Below are 18,352 nucleotides of genomic sequence, written 5' to 3'. Positions count from 1 at the left end.
GGTTTGGGGGGGGACAGGGGGTGGTGATTTGTGTGTTGGGGTTACAGCTGGTATTACAGTCACACCGGCCATATTTGCTGGGGGTTCAGGTGGAGTTGCTGTAACTGATGAGGGAGTTGGAACAGTCTTTTGCTGGTTAAAATCAGCTTTAGGTAATGTGCTATATGGCAGTTCTGGTGGTGAAGCTGTGGGGGGTGGTGGAAATGAAATCACTGGTCTATCTGTTCTTTCTTGAGACACATGAGGTTTTTCAGATGTCATAAAAGGTGGAACTGTTGAATCAGTGATGAAACTTGATACAGTGGCTGGATAAGTAAAAGGAGAAACGCTAACAATAACAGGGTGTCCCCTCCCATCTTCAATAGTTGTTTTAACCACCACATTTTCAAGATTTGGCAGTCTGACAGCAGCTTGACCTTCCTGTGTCTGTACAACAGGAGAAATGATTTGAGAAACTGATTGTTGTAAAGAAATTGCATCATCTTTCTGCAGTATTTCTGCCATCCTTGGCTGGATATCAGCCAGTATAGAGTGAACTGGTTGGGAGGGTGATGCTCCAAAAGCAACAGTTGTAGTAATGGTAGGTGAAACAACAGAGACTGTCTTTGCAGCAATACAGTCTCTGTGATCTGTTGGAGGTGAAATAGGGACTGCTTGGTCTAATGGGGGTGCCATGGCTGATCTTGTTTCCACTGGTCTCTGAACAGGAATTTGAATAGAAACACTGGCCGGAGGAGGAGTGCCTCTTACTAAAGCAGGTATAGTGGTACAGGCAGATGGTGGTGTGGCCACTTGTTCAACAACTGAGCTGGTTTGCTCTGTAGAGAAAACATTTGCTGGTATTAAGGGTGATACCATAGTTGGAACAGAGATTGGTGCTTGATCCACTGCTGAAACTGTAGCTGAAAGTGGGGCATAGGTTTGAGAAGGTATTGGACAAGTCACAGAGATTGACTGTGATGGAGATGTGACCAGGTCAGGCATTTGGGAAACAATGGGGGTAGTTGTAGTAATCTGATTCTTGAGGGCAGTGGATGGCAAGGTAGGCTCTGAAACCAAAGTTTGTTCTAGAACTGGATGCTCTAATGAGGGGGACACAAGATCTGGCATTTGAACAACAACAGAAGTTTCTATTAAAGACGCTTCTTGAGATTGAACAATAGGTGTAGTAAAAGTTGTTGTAGGAGTTTTCACATGGTCTTCATTTAGAGAAGTCATTGGTGCAACAGTTTGTTTGTCTGTAGAGGCTGATTTAGCAAATGAAGATGATTCATGTATTGCATCAGTCAAAGGTTTCTGAGCTGAATCCAGTGTATAGGATAAAACCCTATCTGGAGTAGGGACTGTGTCCTGTGTAGATTTTGGTATAATTGTTGGTTTTGGAGCTAGGTTTGGTTTTGGACCTACTGTTGGCTTTGCAACAAGAACTTTAGAAGGAGTCAGAGTGCCAGCATTTTCTGAGACATGTGATGAGACTGGAATGACCGGTGAAGGGGATCCAATAATCTGTGTGGAAGATGCAACAGGAGCAGTTGCAAGTGAAAGGTGCACTGTGGCTTGCTCAGACATTAAGTCCGGCATTTGAATTACAACTGGGGCAGAAATATCAGCAACACTGGGGCTAGCTGGAGTAGATGTCTGGCCAGAAACTGGAGAGGATGATGATACTGTTGTAAGTTCTATATTTGAATCTGGGGATGAGACTGCTGGGGATGTCGGTGGAGACAGTGGTGACATTGCTGTTGTCTCCACAACATGTTTCGATGAAGGAACTTCACAGATTACAGAAATGGGAGCAGCCTCAAATGACTCTTCTGGAGCTTGTAGTTCCTCTTCACTTTGAGCAATATCAGTTGGCTCAGATGACATTTTTTCTTGTATGACACTGTCCTCCTCTTCAATTTCCTCTTCACCAGAGGAGCACTGAGTGATCTTTAAGTCAGGAATTGGATATAATGCTTTATTCACAGATACATCCTGTGTAGATGTTGAATCTGTAATGTAAGGCTCCAAAATGCACTCAATAGGTTCAGCTAGGTTGTCTTCTTCCCCACTTGAAGGGATGAGAATCACCTCGGGGGAATCATATGATGACTCAGACACAGTCAGAGGGGAGGCAGGAGAAATAGGAGTTGATTGAGTTGGACTTGTTCCTGGTGTTAAAACATCTTTTTGTGTATTCAGTAGCTCTTCATAGGCATCCTCTGTTTGCAACAATGGCTTTGCATTTTTATTTGAAGTAAGCGCATCATTTCCAGGGATAGTCACATAACAAGTCTCACTGACATGAAGCGGTAAGGATGTGTCGACCTTTGATGCATGTGCATGCTGAGCCTCCTCTTCTTTTTGCAAGATTTTATTCCTTTTATGCATCATTTCCTCATAAGCCTCGTCTGGTGTCATAAGTATCCTCACCGACTCATGCTCGGACATCTTTCTGAAATCTTGCTCATGGGTGACTTTACCAAAAGCTGTTGCAGTCTGTTCTTGCTCCTCAACTAAAGTTTCATAAGCATAGTCCTCTATTAACATGCCTCCATATAATGGTTCAATATCAGGTGGTGTGCGTTTCTCTGATGTTTTGTATTCCTGTGCTTTCTGCATCATTTCCTCATATACCTCTTCAGCACTCTTTAATGGCTTCTCTGCAGCATCACATGTTTCAGATGATAATGTTTTGTATTCTGCATTCTCTGGTTCAGATTCAACACTAGGTGAAATGTCAGAGAAGGAGGACTTGCGTTCCCCCATCCCTGCAATCTGTTGTAATTTATCAGTTTTAGTCAAATGATCACGTCTCCTTTGCGTGCCCAGATCATCTCTTTCGGTCCTAAATTTTTTTGTGACCTTTCTTAACTGCTGCTGATCTTCTTGTTCATTTTCCTGCTCCATCTGTTGATCACCCTCCTCACGTATCTCATCCTCCTCAGACGAGTCTTCTATAGTGGGAAGGGCCTGGCCATGTGGTCTGTGTTTTGCCTTTCTTTGCTGTTTACTCTCTGCTCTTGCCTTTTTATGACTTGGGCTACTGTCACTGTCTTCATCGATAGAGGACACTGAAGTAGGTGAAGCTGTTCCTGGCGTAATGCTGGATACCTGAACACTGGAAGACCCATCACCCTTGGACAAGTCATCGATCAGACTCTCATACTCCTCTGTGGTCTGTCTAACAGGAGTTTGTGTAATGGCAACTACTGTGGTGTCAGTGGCTATGATATTCTCATTATCATTTGACTCATCTATTTCCACTCTGTATTCTTCCAATGCTTCTGAAACAGGGATGACTTGGCCAACTTGATCATCTTGGTCATGAGAAGACAGGCTGATATCAGAACTCTCCTCAGGTTCTACAGTAAGTTTCTTTAGGGCTCGTTTATGCTTTATTGAATCATCTGATTTTTCAGCCTCTCTGGTTTCTTGCTGTATTTGTTGCTCTTCTCTGACATGGTTTTCCTCATCAGATGGTAAGTTCTCATCTTCACCCATGTGCATAAGTTGTCTTCTTATGAACTCTTCATCATCTCCAGAATTTGAACTGTCTAGTTTGTATTCTTCACTGCTGGAGGAAGCAGGCCTCACTCTTCTTCGCTGTATTTGAGGGGAGGGTTCACTCTCACTGCTGTCCTCATGGTATTGTTTTACACTATCCTGTGCTCTAACAGGCAAGAGTTTTGTAGCAGTTTCTTTTATGGCCATTTCACTGATTCTCTGTATCTCCTTAAGCTCTTCCTCAGCTGAGCTGTATGATTCTACTGAAACCGGCAAGATGTCCTTTCTTTGTTGCTCTTTAACATCTGCTTTTAAGCTGTCTACTTTAGAACTTTCTGAAAGACTTCTATCCATTTGTATTACAACATCTTCCTGTTGTCCTTTCATTGCAGGATGAGTATATGTATCTTCTTTAACCTGCAAATAATGAAGAAAGAAAACAATGAAATAAAATCTGTAATGCCAAGAAATTACCATGAAATTACTATTGTAGTTGTCTCCTTTAAACAAACCTGCATTCTATTCATAACAAACAATTCTTTTTAATATATCAATATAAATCAACATTTGAGTAAGTTAAAAACAACAGCTTCTTGCATTGCTCAATAATATGTATGTAATACTATACCTTTACTACATCTGCCTCAATTGGCACTGCTGGAAGCGTAGACATTGATCCCCTTTCAACTTGTGTCTCGTCTGGGACTTTGTCTTTGCCTGTTTCTTTCAAAGTGACCTCAGCATCAGTAATAACAGCTTTCTGAGACTCTGCAGCTGGTATTGGTGCCACCACAGCTGTCATCTCAGTCTGCAGCATATCTGTAGTAGGCACAACAGAGAGAGGTGCCGGGACTGCTGGAGTGGTCACAGCTGACTTTGCAACAGTAGTAGAGGAGGTTTTCTCCTCTGCCTGCTTTTCGGGCGATGGTTTTGGCTTGGATTTTAGAGTAGGTGCCTGTGTAGGTGCAGGTGTCTCGGACAGCTGTGTTTTGGGTGTGACTGTAGGCTTGTCTTTTGTGGATACAGGGTCTGATATTGATATTTTCCCCATGTCTCCCAGCTGCCCAGTTATAGCTCTCTGTGTTTGACAATTCAAACACAACCACTCAGCCTGCAAAAAAACAAAAAACAAAAACACAATGAAATATGAAAACATACTCAAACAAACAAACAAAAAAAACTTAAATAATATTAAAATATATCCAAGAAATACAGGCATCCTATCAATTCAGTGATCCCAAATAAAGTGATGGCCCTTATTGTTCAAGTGGTATCATACTATTAGAAATGAAATATGCGTCAATATGTAACAATCTTAGTGCATTTAGAATAAATGAACAATAAATGCACTATCCTCTGCAATTTTTAAAAAGGCCATTCTTTTCATTATTCTTGCAAATAAGAGCCACCTGCCTCTGTTCCTACAAGAAACCATGTTTACATGTGTTTTGTCCGTGCAGTGTGTGTGTGTGGTGTGTGCACGTGATGTGTGTGTGTGTGTGTGTGTGTGTGTGTGTGAGAGAAAGAGAGAGAGAAAAAAAAACGTTTACACTGAGTACATAACTGAACAGGAGATTAGGGTTTATTCCCACATCCAGTGACGCAAACAAACCATAATTCATTGGCACATGGCCTGACTTGAGTACTGTTCTTTATGATGTAACACCCCCTCTATCTCTTTTGTCATACTCAAAGGCTTATTCACAAAGCTGTGATTATAGAAACAACATTTTCTTAGAAATTGCATTGTAAATCAAATAATTTAAAAAGCAGGGGGTATGCAAATGCATTTCCAAGGAAAGAAATTGAAAAACAAATCCCAAGACTAACTCCAGACCAGACTGAAGCCGTAACTCCTTTTCAACATAGCTATTCTGTTAGGAAAATCCTACTAAATCTCTTTATTTGTAGATCATTTGTATTTCAGCCTCTCTCTCTCTCTCTCTCTCTCTCTCTCTCTCTCTCTAATGACAGTTTATTAATGATTGCAACAGAAAGCTGGCAGATGTAATTTGGGTGTTTTTAACATTGTATACCAGGGAGAAGAAATTAGGCACAGCCAGATGATGGTAAACACATGTAATCACAGACAAAGAGGATAATTCAATGAGGTAGATCAGGACAGCCTTCCTCCTAAGAACATCTGAATTACAGTAAAATACCGGACTAAAGAACAAGGGTTTGACTGGGTCATTACTAAGTGTCACCATGGAAACCAGATAAGATTTATGTCCCCTGGAGCACAGTTTGTCCTGGACCTTTAGCTCTGTACCAAATCTTTGTGAGCAGCCTACCTAGACAGCATTTTAAGGCACCTGGGCATGCTTCCAAAGCTAAGACCACTCAGAAAACATTAAAAAAAAACATGAATTAAGGAAAAATTTATGACAATGAAGAGGAATGTTATGATTAAAAGTTAAGGAAAATTAATAAAAAAATAATCCAAGATTGTGGAAAAAGTTGAGAGTTAATTTAATCATCATTATAATAGTTTAGTTTATTCAGTATGTATTTTTTTGCTATTGAATTGTAATGTTAGCAATTAATTACATTAATTTCAAACTCTAGGGTAAATAGCTTTCCAAATCAGTCACTTATGAAGATTAGGCCAGCTAGGCCTAACAGAATGGTTTATACATTTTATGACCTTGCAATTAAAAAAAAAGTGTAAAGTGTTAGTAAAACTAAAGGCAAAGTCAATTATATTTTAATATACAAAGATAATCTGCATCTTAATAAACATCAACTGTTTGGAAAAGCTTTGTAGTTCTTGTGATATTGGGAAAATTTGTGAATAATCACATTGGTGAGGCAACTGCCTAGAGCAGCCTATTTATTGAGAAAATCCCTCAAGGGCACTGCTGAGCAAGAGAGGCTTCATGAAGAATACAGTGCTTCTAATAACATCCAGTACTTAATAAATCCAGTAAATAACACAACAAATATGAACATGATATACCAGATAACTACTACCCTACTATAAACTAGATATGCAAATCTGCAAAATCCTCTATTAGAGCAAGATAAATTAACTCACAAACACAGCCATTACATGAATGTACAGAAATGTCCATGGTTGCAAAAAGAAATGAGAACAAGCTCATATCAACACTGGCTGGGGCTTCAGAAAAAGTGCAATCATCACTTCTAACTGATAACTTGACTGGCTTATACATATGCAAATCAGGAGAACGCACAGGACCATCAGAGCAGGGAAACCAATCAGAGGATTAATTAAAAATAAAAGGAATCAATCATCTTTTCCTGTATGTACAACGTTGTGAAAGAATGTCCTCATCACTGCTGCTTGTCATTACTGTATGCAGGCAATGTAGAGGGCTGATCATGGCACATAAATATGTCAGCAAAAACAAAAAGGAATTTGTGGATGCTACAAACAGGAAAATATCCAAAAAGTGCTTAATCAAGGTATAAAACAGGGATGCACAAAACTACATATTTTTTCCAAATCGATTAGCCTGTGTATTGCCTGAATGACTACATGACTAATCTGTCTTCAGAAATACTAGTTTGGGATTCGCATAACCCTAATCAGATGTGTTTGTTAGGGGTTGCACACATAGGATGTGTTTTTGTGTTGGAAGGAATAAATACATATGCAATTTGTATTGACAGAATATGGTATTATCAATAGTGTTGGGACATTACTTTAAGAATATTTTGCCAACATTCACAATCTAAAGCTGCAGAGTCTCTTTAGTCGTTTATAAAATTCTTCCTCTGTATTCTCTAAATGCTTCCTCACCATTACTTTGATTGTCTGTATTTTATTCCAATAGAGATCTGAGAAAATGGCACAGCAGATGCTTTTTCAGAAGAATTTAACTACATGCCATGGTGATTGCATTCATTCTACAACAGTCAATGAGAGATATCATTCTCTGAGATCAATTACATCTGCTAAAGCATTTGGGAAGAAATATCAATGTCAGCATCCCTGAATAACAAAGACTATATGATTAATTTGTGGTTGATTTATACTTTTCTAGGAGAAATGGACTTTCATATTCGTTAGTTTCACATTTGACACTATGGCAATATGGGGATAAGGACATACAGAGACCATGCCTCTCTAATAGATGAGAAAATAATGTTTCACAGAACAGAAAAAGCACATTTTGAGGACATTCTGACCAAAGTTACAGTTAGCAAGTAAAATCCAGTCAACATAAGAATAAGAACAACAACTGTGTTGAGTTTTTTTTTTTTCATGCAACACAGCAGTGAACAATCATGCAACATTACCCAGCATCGTAGATTCCCAACTCAAAGTGTTAGTATGGCTGGTTGCACTTGTTTTGCTATTCCTGCCATTTACTATGAAATATGAAAGTCAAAACTTCTGGTACATTGGTACAAACTTACAAAAAAAATGTCCTAAAGAATCACATACAGACTTAATTGAGTAATTCAATTCTGTTTAACAGACACAGAATTTCTTTTGAATGTGTTTATCTGTAAGTAGCTTTTCAGACATTTAAACACATACAAGAGAAAATCTGATTTCTGCCAGGCCTTGTAGAGTAAATGAAATCTGCCGATTTAATTTGTTACAATTTTATTGTTGCTCTTTTATCACAATTGCACTCACAAAAAGTCAAAGTTGAAATACTGACTATTACTAAAACTGTATTGACTACAGAAATTACTATTATATTAAATGGACTTTTCCAGGCCTGGAAATCATGCTTTTGAAATGTTCTCATATTTTCAGGTTTGCCAGGACCAAGGGGACAATACAAAGTTCTGTCATGAAACTCTAGATGGTGTAGGCTCATAAGTCCTTAACCCAATCTGCTTGCAATTACATCATTCTCAATAGGGCACAGCTGATTGGTTCCTGATGCATTGGTAGCCAATGAGCTTGCTGCTCAACATTCAAATTCTTGCCAATTGTTTGTGGTAGCAGTTTGCAGTGTGCTTTCAGAAACCCTCCACCCTCCCCAGCTCCACCTGCATATATCTGCTACGTGGGTAATTCATGTATGCTTGTACAGCAGCATCTTGTCTTGCTTGCTCACAGCAGAGTGTCGTGTATGTATTAGCAATAGCAAGTTCCGTACTTTGCTGCTCTGCAGCAGCTGCAAAATCTATAAAAAAAATCAAATAGCAGCAGCAATAAAAGCAGCAGCAAGACCAAACATATTAACATTGTCATACTCATTACCATGCTAAACTCTCTGAAAACTGTCATGACAGAACTCTAAATAAACAAATGCTTTTTGTTTGTTTGTTTTCAGCCCTCAAGGGCACTGCTGAGCAAGAGAGGCTTCATGAGCAATAAAGTGTTTCTAATAAGGTTTAACATCCAGTACTTGATAAAGCCATTAAATAATACAACAAATGCAATCATAAAAAATGTAGAGGGTAAAAATATTAGAAAAATTAACACTTGAATATCTTTAACTTCAGTGGTTCTCCAAACATAAGACTTACAGACATCTTCTAATCATATACAGTACTGTTTACTTTGTATTATGTCCAATGCTCTTGTCTGTCCTTACCCTAATTTTATGTTGCATTGTTAGCATCCTAGCACAATGACCATGAGTAGTATCATTAGCTGGTCCTTCCTGTTGCACATTTCTGTGCCTGCCGCAGCTGGTTCTATACCAGCCGGGCCTGGATGCACTCCATACAAAGTCCTCTTTAATTATAGACAACTAGCGGAGACCAGCAGGCCTGGAGACAGGCCTAACATAGGCCATTGTTCTAAGTAATTAACCCAAGAGAAAAACATACCAGCTCTCTGTTAATAAGACACATCAAGCTTTACAGCACCGCAACAATGCACACTCCACAGAAGGAGATATCTGACCTTTTACTATGTTCTAATCTGTTAAATGACCTCAAATTCAACTAACCAGGAGTAATAGAGAAAATAATCCAATTAAGTAGCATATTATCAATAGCTGATACAATGTTTAGGCTAAATTCACTGAAACCTGTTACTCGTTTGTGATTAGTCTCGCGTAGCCAGACCTTCAGACTGACAGCAGAAGTTCTGGACTCTATCGCAGCTTTCATTGGCCAAGGACTGCCCAAGGGGACGTTTGACTGACATGCAACCAATCACAGTTCGTTTTGTTCAGCCTCATGTTTAGGGGTGTGAAACGTAAAGTCGATGTCCCTACAATAACAGACAAGCGTGCATCTAATAAATTATTCATTCAAGAATGTTGTGCAAAATCTACTTAAAATACTCAATTTTTTGTCATACAGATAAAAGTAATACATCAATTGAAACTACAGAATGTCTACTTTTATTTGTGTGCACTCACAGTAAAAACAAAATGCTGTGCTTTTTGCAAAATAAAGAAAACTAATATGATGTGTGATCTGCTATCTCTTCCTCAATAAAATCCATTCTGATAGTCGTTAGAAAATGAACTGTAACTTAGTGAATACTTATCACACAAACATGAGACATATGTGTAAAGAAATGATGAAATGTCAGGTTTTAAATAATGTAAGTCAAATCGAAATAAATTTTCTGTTTATGTAATCGGTTTAAAAAGAGAGAGAGAGAGAGATGTCAGTCGTTTGCGAGTCACCTCATTATCCACTAATGCGACCACGCCCATGGAGAGCGCGTAGCATTCAAAGGCAAATTCTGAGGAGAATCACATGCAACACATGAGTCAACGGCCACATCGGCTTGAAAAAACGCATCAAGCTGTCAGATTCATGTACATTGTTTTGAGATGCGGTGAAGAATAATTCTGGAAGAATTTCTTCTCCAGGGCAACATAATTGCATATTTAAACCATATCTGCGCTTTCACTGAAAACAAGTAAATCTGCAACTTTTCTATTTCTGCAAGGGCTTTTTTTTTTTTATTCTTGTATGTAATTGGTGTATTATAGGAGCCTATTTGATGATGGGTATGTTTTACTTTAGATCAATGTTTGTGTTTGAGGCTCTCAAGACTGCATGCAGCTATCACTTGTAGCCAAGATGATTATTACTATATTTATATCGTCATTTATATCGTTACCGCAAAAAAAAAAAAAAAAAAAAAACAGAAAATAATGTGGGATATTTTTAAGTCAATATTGCCCATCCCTACGATGCATCCATCTAGAGAATTTCATTTTTTTCTTAAGAGCTCCTTAAGATATAGCTCTACCATTCATCTGCTAAGGGCAGTGCAATCTGCAATGCCAAAAGCCATTAGGATAATAACACTTTGTATTCAACATTCATTGCTGCAAAAGCTTGCTCTCTAAAGCTCTGTAAATTAATGCAGACTAACAGTGTTCTAAGCTGCAGCTTTTTCAAAGAGCCCAAATATAATGCATGTAATAGTCACATGCCACAAGCTCTGCACATTTTGTATGACTCCCTATATCTGACACACCTATTTCAGGTCTTGCAGTCTCTACTAATGAGCTTATGAGTTGAATTAGGTGTGATAGATGAGGGAGACATACAAAATGTGCAGGGCTGGTGGTACTCCAGGACAGGTTTGAGATCCGCTCCTCTAAAACATTTCATGGCACATTCCAGGTAAAATAAAATTACTGGCCTAGTACGTTTTATTAGGGTTTGTTTTATTGTCAACCTGCCTCTACTACAGAAGCAGAAGCAAATTTGCATTTGAGAAGTAAGATGAATTTATAGCCAAAGTTATATATTGGAGGTGCTATTCCTTCATGGGACCACAGCATTGCAGAGCTACGTCTGACACCGCATTGATTGCTGGCAGCTGCCTTTGGCAAAGGTTGTAGCTGGCTAATATAGTGAGCTTTCAACCACCCCCGCAGCGGTACAATCCCAATAAATCAGGCCCAATGATAATAGAGAATCTTGACCTACTAATCTGTAATAAGCAGAGTGCTTGCCACTGAAGGCACAGAGCCAGCCCGTGCCGCCCACCGGTGTGACAGAAAGCAGATAAACAGAGAGAGAGGGGAAGAGAAGGTATAAAAAAACAACAACAACCAAAAAAAAAACCAATATCCTCCTTTTATTCTTGTGTACCTCAGCAAAATGTATAATTGAAGACATGCAATTTATCTCAGATGTGGGTTGAAAGATACAGAACTATTTTCAATTTTCTATATAAATGACCAAACTATGATGAGTGCCTCAAAATAATCTCTGTTTCTGCCTTAGTGTTGTTCTTTTGACTACTCTCATTTAAAGAGCCAAACACGCACGCACGGACACACAGCTAGGGGCATCTAGAGAGCTCATTGCTTTAAAAGCAGCTTGTGAGAAGGGAAAAAAAAGGTTAGGTGCATCTCTCTAGTCTAGCCTCAGACTATTTATACACCCACTGTCTCCTCCAGGGGAGCTCTCCTTTTTGACTTGGCAACAGTTGCTGTCTGCATTCAAGAACATGAAATATCTCTTCCCGCAGCTGGTTGTGTTTCATGCGTTGGAGTATGTGCAGCCTATAAATGCCATTAAGACTGTGTAGGTCAAAGATTAAGAGAATTAAATTAGACATGTTGCAGTGCAATTCTTGAAAATTGCGCTCGCTGCAGAATCTAAAACAGCCCAATATCTTTTATAGAAAGAAATGAAAACAACAGACATGCTTCTCTCATTTATTTCTCTGTCTATGCAGAAAAAAAATGGCTGCAAGCAACAATTATGGAGCAAAGCACACTAATGGAATGGAATATTGTAACGCAGAGTAGATTTGTGAAATATACCTTGTAAGGTTGTGCAGATTTGTGTAGCCATGACAACTGCTGACAGCTAGTGTTTTAAAAAAACAACTGGTTCAAAGGCTAGAAGTAGATTTATTATTGCATTATTGCTTTTGACCTAAAGCTGAATGTTGATGACAGTTTAGTTTTAATATGAAATAATTTGTTTTAATGTTTCGCATCCTCACAATTATCTTTGTAGCCCTGCTACAGACAATCTGAGCCAATTACTGTTGAAAATTGGACAAACTTTGTTTGCACTGAGAAAAAAAAAAAGGAAAACTTATACTGTCATTTGGTTAAAAGTTTATAAGCTAAACTTTTTTATGTTTTTGAAAGAATTCTCTTATGCATTTATTTGATCAAAATACAGTAAAACAGTACTATTGTGGAATAATATCACATTTAATTTTATATTTTAATATATTTAAAAATGTAATTTATTAAATTAAATTAAATAATTAAACTCTTATGGCAGCGCTGGATTTTCAGCAGCCATTACTCCAGTCTAGAGTAATAAAAATCATTACTCTAAAAAATTATAGTAACCCAAAATTTTGAATAGCAGTGTTGTAACGTCGGAGACAAATCAGACACAATTATTTATCATATTTAACAAATAATCTTTAAAACTCACTCTGGGGTCTGCGGACCCATTCCCCAAAGGATCAACTTGGGCAAGGACCTCAATTACCATGGACACCATCTGATAAGACTGATTTTTACGACCCGAACTATGCAGAGCTCTGCATCAAAAGTCATTGTGAGTCAGGCTATAGGAAAGGCACACAAAGCCTGAAAATCTTTCTGCATTAATTTATAGACAGACTGTTCTATAAATGACATGCATATACCCAGGACATGGTATCCATTTATCACTGTTTGTGTATTGTCTCTTGTATTGTATTCCGTATTGTATTCACATGTTTTATGATAGAACCAACACTTAATGTAACTTCACCTATGCCATGTTTAGTGTCTATGGGGTCGTACCGTGAAGATTTTAAATGTTATGTTGATACCTATGCAACATATTAGTATAACAAGAAACTTTAATAGCGTCTTCATCTGTAACTAAACCTATTACACGCAAACTATCTGTTCAAGACAAAGGATCGCAAAACTTTCCTTCCGAAAGCTTAAGTATGATTGGTCCACTGACCCCTAGGAGGAGAGGCCATCACCAGAGGTTAAAAGCCCCCACAGAGTTCTGCCCTCTCTCTCTTGCCTCCTCCGACCAACACTCTCGTCCTGCACCCCAGCAACGTGCTTACCTAGAACAGAGAAAGAACTCTTCCCTACTACAAGAGTCAAACTAACCATGCAAGTTCATCGTCATTTCTTCTGTTCAAAGCAGGAGAAGTCGTTTGCAACTTCAACACCATTAATTCACGGAATCACCAAGAACTAAAACAACAGACTGCTGCTACTGCAAGGCATGCAAGTATCGAATCTCTTCACTAAACAGAGGGTTTTAGGATAAGTAGTAAAATCCTCTTGACGAGGTGTTTTGAAATTATATTCTGATGATTCTTTCCCTGGTTAAATGATTCTTTTCCATAGCTGCATACTTGTGCACAATACATGTTTGGTTCTGACTCCCTGCCTGCAGATAAATTGTTACACGCTCTAAGCGCTGTAAATGCTAAGAAAGAATTATTTTTCTCTGGCCATGAAAAATACCCTCTTCTTAGAATAATTAATAATCAATACTGAGTGTTCACAGAATTAAATGATTAATTGATTGTAATCTTAATGTAGCTACATCAAGTTAATCTGATTAACTGATTCAAATATTCATAATTAATCGTAACAAGTTGTAAATAATTATTAATATTTCCCCATTTGAGCTAACTCGCTTTTTTTTTTTACTCTCACGCTGCAACTCACCTGATACAATTTAATAGATATTGTGTGTTTCTTAATGGACCATTTAAGTTGCTAAATCTGGAGCAGTGACACCTATTTTTATGTGCTTGTGTATTGGATGTATATTTATTGTATGTATTGTGTGTGTGTATATATTTTTTAGGTGTACCAGGTGATGTTGGAACGTTTTGAGTCTACTCCAAATTTCCCTACTAGGGACAATAAAGTAAATTTAATTTCATTTTTAAATAAATAAATAAAATAAAAAAGAGCAGCAAAGGAAGAATAAGATTACTAACAGATACAACATATGCCGATGCGCCTTTGGTGCTTAGCCCCATAAAAAGATTGACTGTGGCCCCTTGCAAGTGAGGTTATACAATATGAGTTAGTTAATGGCATTAAATTAGTCTAGCGGGTTTTACGTGCCTCTCAGAGTCTCAGTATAATAAACACCATTTATTAGCAAGTAGAACACACCTTGAACTCTTTGCCATGCACCGTGCCACTGGGATGATCATATTACTGCGCATAAAGCATCTAGGGCACAACCACACAGACACACCAAAACACACCTTTTTTTGCACACACAGGAGCTCAAGACTAAAAGGAGAAAAAGAAGGACAGAGAAACTATGTGCATGGTGACAATGGCCATGTTGTGTAAACCATCAGAGCATTGTTTCGTGTTAACAGGGCCGTGCACAGACCTTTTGAGGGGCATGTGCTGAAACTGAAAAAAAGGGCAACCCCCCCAAAATAATAGTCTCACAAGCTTTATATCTATTCACTATTAATGACAGTTATTTATATATATATATATATATATATATATATATATATATATATATATATATATATATATATATATGAGAGAGAGAGAGATAGATAGATAGATAGATAGATAGATATACAGGGTTTCAGGGCTTCTTTAAAAATTATTACAACAGCAATCTTCTGTGAGCCATGTGTTTGAAGATGTTTGACTTCACTGTGATCCAGGGATGTCCCTCTCAACAAATTAATACACACACATTACATTCTGCATTATAAAATATAAAGAAGCACAGTGACCTGATGATTCTGTAATGTTTTTTAGTTCCTACAACATTACTGTAGTAAAACCATGTTTTACTACGTTTATACATGTGAAGAGCGGGGAGTATACAATACTAGATTAAAATTATCTAGCGAGCAAATACATATTAACATAGTAAACATTAACCATACTGTGTGACCATATATAATACGATTAAATGTTAATGAATTAAGTGTATGCAGATAGCCATCATAAATCAAAGAAGAAATTCCTTAGAAATGTATTTTACCTAGCTGACGACGGGGATCACTCAGTCACTTTTTTGTCAAACTCAAATGCAGTTACGCCGGGTTTTTGACCAGCGAATATGTGCAAATGTGCAATTTGTCCGTCATTAAAACGATGGCATCACATTAGGCTACGTGTTACGTCGTCATCAATAGGTTATGAGCGCTCAATTTTTCCTGTGGTAAAATACGTTTGGCCAAAATCTCAATTTATAAAAGATGTAATACTACTGTACTGTATGCACAGGCTATTTAAGGCTATTGTAGGCTATTGGTATCGGCTATGACTTAGAAGGCAAATGCTAGCCCCCTCCCTCTCTCTCCGCCGCCGGTCTCAGGCCTCAAATGCATAAAATATGAAACTTTATAGACATACTAATGTTTCTTTCATAAAGACAACGTTGTAGCCTACTTATTCAAACAACAAGATATTTATTTACCGTAGCAAGACGTTCAGCTCCTCTGCTGTGGAACTTCAGTTCGCTGCACTCAGGGGGCGGAGTTAAGAGGTTTGACTGACAGTTTGAGCGGATCCAAAAAGATTGTGTCACAAGCTCTTTTTAATACCTTTATTAGGCTAAATATATTTGTAAATTTATTGATTTTTTTTCAAGAAAATTCATTGATTTATTCAAGAAAATAAATAAATAAAATAAAACGTCCAAAAAAAAGGGCACTTCGGAGTGTAAGGACAAAAAGGGCATGTGCCCTGCACAGGTTGAGCCCTACCTGTGCACGTGCCTGCGTGTTAATGACATGTCATAGAAAACTCAGTCCCACAGAGAACACACAGAACTCTCTCAGGCACAGCTGGGCACCAGTGTATAACCACCAGAGGAACAATGAGGAAACACAGCAGACAGTAAGCACCGCTGCTCAGTCCATTACTGCATATAAGACAACAGAGCACTCCCTATTCTTTAAAGGGGTCATATCATACGAAATTGAATTTCTCTTTTGTAATAAGAGTTTCAATACAGTAGCTATGTAAACAACTGGATGGAACTGAAAGCTTAATCTCAAGTACAAATAGACCATCTTTTGAAATAAAAGCTGCACTAAATAAACTAGAAATGGTTGGATTCCAGACATAAAAAAAAAAAGATTTATAAAACCTGGAGAAAGCTATCGATTAGCATTTAAATTCATCTTAATGGCGTGTTGCTTGGCTAGTTGCAGAATATCACTGCGCTAAGGTGAAATGGTAATGTAAAACTAAATATCAAATGTTGTTTGGTGCAAGAAACCTTGACTATCATTATAAGTGGACTTGTAATGAAAAAATAAAAATGTATAAGTTAAAGTTACTTATAATTCACGTAGATAAAACAACATGATACTATTCTACATAAATAACAAATTATTAATGTCTGTATTTTTTTCATTTATGCAAAATCTGTAATTGCAAAATGTAAGATATCAGCATAGGCTGTTAGATGGCATCCAAAATTACACAAGTCCCCTTGGGTCCAGCGACAGCTTTCTTGGAGCCGCTGTCACAACGCTAGCTGAGGTAGATTAAAATCTGAAGCTATTTTTGGCCAACGGTGTGCCAGATGCGGACACGGCATATCACTAAATATCTTAATATCACATATCAGCGTATAAAGCTATGCCCTCAGCTTTACACATGACAGTTATGTGAATATGCATTGTCATTCAAAAGGTTGTTTGGGCAAACACTGTATTTTTCAATTAACATCAGAAGCACAGGGTCAGTTTTCTTGTGTGAAGGTGCAGGATTGTAGAGGCCAGAGTCAAAGGCTCATGTTAAAGGCATATTACAAGAGACTGACTGTGTCATTTCCAAAAGGGCAGGATGACAGTGCAATGCCAAATATGATTTAGCACATAAAAATGCAAGGCTGTCTGTTTCTAAGGTGGCCATCTTATACACATACTCTTTAAAAACATTAAAAGAAAATGTTCTAGACAGTGTGGCCCCATGGGAAGAAGAATTGGATAACAAAAGGTCAAAAATCAATACCAAACTCAAATTTTCAAAAAAAAAAAAAAAAAAAAACACTTCAGGAACAATGTGCCCATTCTGAATACAATAAATATTTATAACTTTTAAACCTTACCAAATATCCACTAATAAAAAATGTCCACATACTAGTCCATATTTTTTCCATCAGATGATATTATCCTGGACTTACAGAAGACACCGGTGTACAGAACACCCCAACTGAGCCAATTATATTATAGTTAAATTCGCCTAGAACAGCTGTTTCTACACTGCACACATGGTACATTAAGCTGCAAATATACTGATTACAAAGATGGGGCACAAATGTATTTGCACAAATCCACAATTCCAGGAAACAGTGCATCACATGTGATTGTTGATTAGCATGCAGAGCAGATAGAAAATGAGATGCAAGCTAATTGTCAAAATAGCTTCTGTAGTTTGTGAGAGTGAACACGACGCTGTTGGAGTGCATTTTAGCAGGTAAACTGCTTTCATGACACAGTCAAGTGTTTACTGATTAGTTTAAAATTTAAATCTCCATCCCATCACATTTACACTTTCTAAATAACCGAATTCTAAAAAAGATGATATAGAAACATTCCAGCATGGAAAAGTATTGAAAAGCTAAATTGCTAAATTGCTAAAAAAACATTAGCGATGCTATGATCGTATAAGATTTGCAGTGTTCCAGTGACAGAGAACAGCTGCAAAAGGACACAGAACAGACAATCATTGCATGCCATTTTCTTGAGTGTGCAGTAATAATCCACCAATCCATAAATCAAACTGTTTCTTATTACATCCACAATCACAGCTCTGATGAAGCAATGAACACAGCTTGTTAGGGTCACAAGCACAGGAAGTCACATTAGCATAAATGATGGACGGCTGACATGTTGTGCACGTGGCCATGCTCACGCTGCGGGTGGCATGGAAGCTTTAGTCCATCAGTCCACTCACACAAAGTAGAGATTTGACTACTCACCCACACCCAACCCCCACACTCAAAATCTGCT

At 37.9% G+C, this 18,352-nt stretch overlaps 1 protein-coding gene across 1 annotated transcript in view; it reads right to left on the bottom strand.

Annotated features, from left to right (window-relative positions):
* pclob (piccolo presynaptic cytomatrix protein b) overlaps positions 1 to 18,352 on the bottom strand; it is an 81,123-nt gene that overhangs the window by 36,065 nt on the left and 26,706 nt on the right. Inside the window, 2 exon segments of the mRNA XM_048168010.1 lie at positions 1 to 3,906; positions 4,118 to 4,600. Of these exon segments, the coding sequence (XP_048023967.1) occupies positions 1 to 3,906; positions 4,118 to 4,600 (4,389 nt within the window).

This window comes from Megalobrama amblycephala, linkage group LG19, assembly GCF_018812025.1.
Source record: "Megalobrama amblycephala isolate DHTTF-2021 linkage group LG19, ASM1881202v1, whole genome shotgun sequence".
In the NCBI taxonomy this organism is placed as follows: Eukaryota; Metazoa; Chordata; class Actinopteri; order Cypriniformes; family Xenocyprididae; genus Megalobrama; species Megalobrama amblycephala.
Note: the sequence above shows the minus strand (reverse complement) of the source record. Positions and strands in the feature narration are given on the sequence as shown.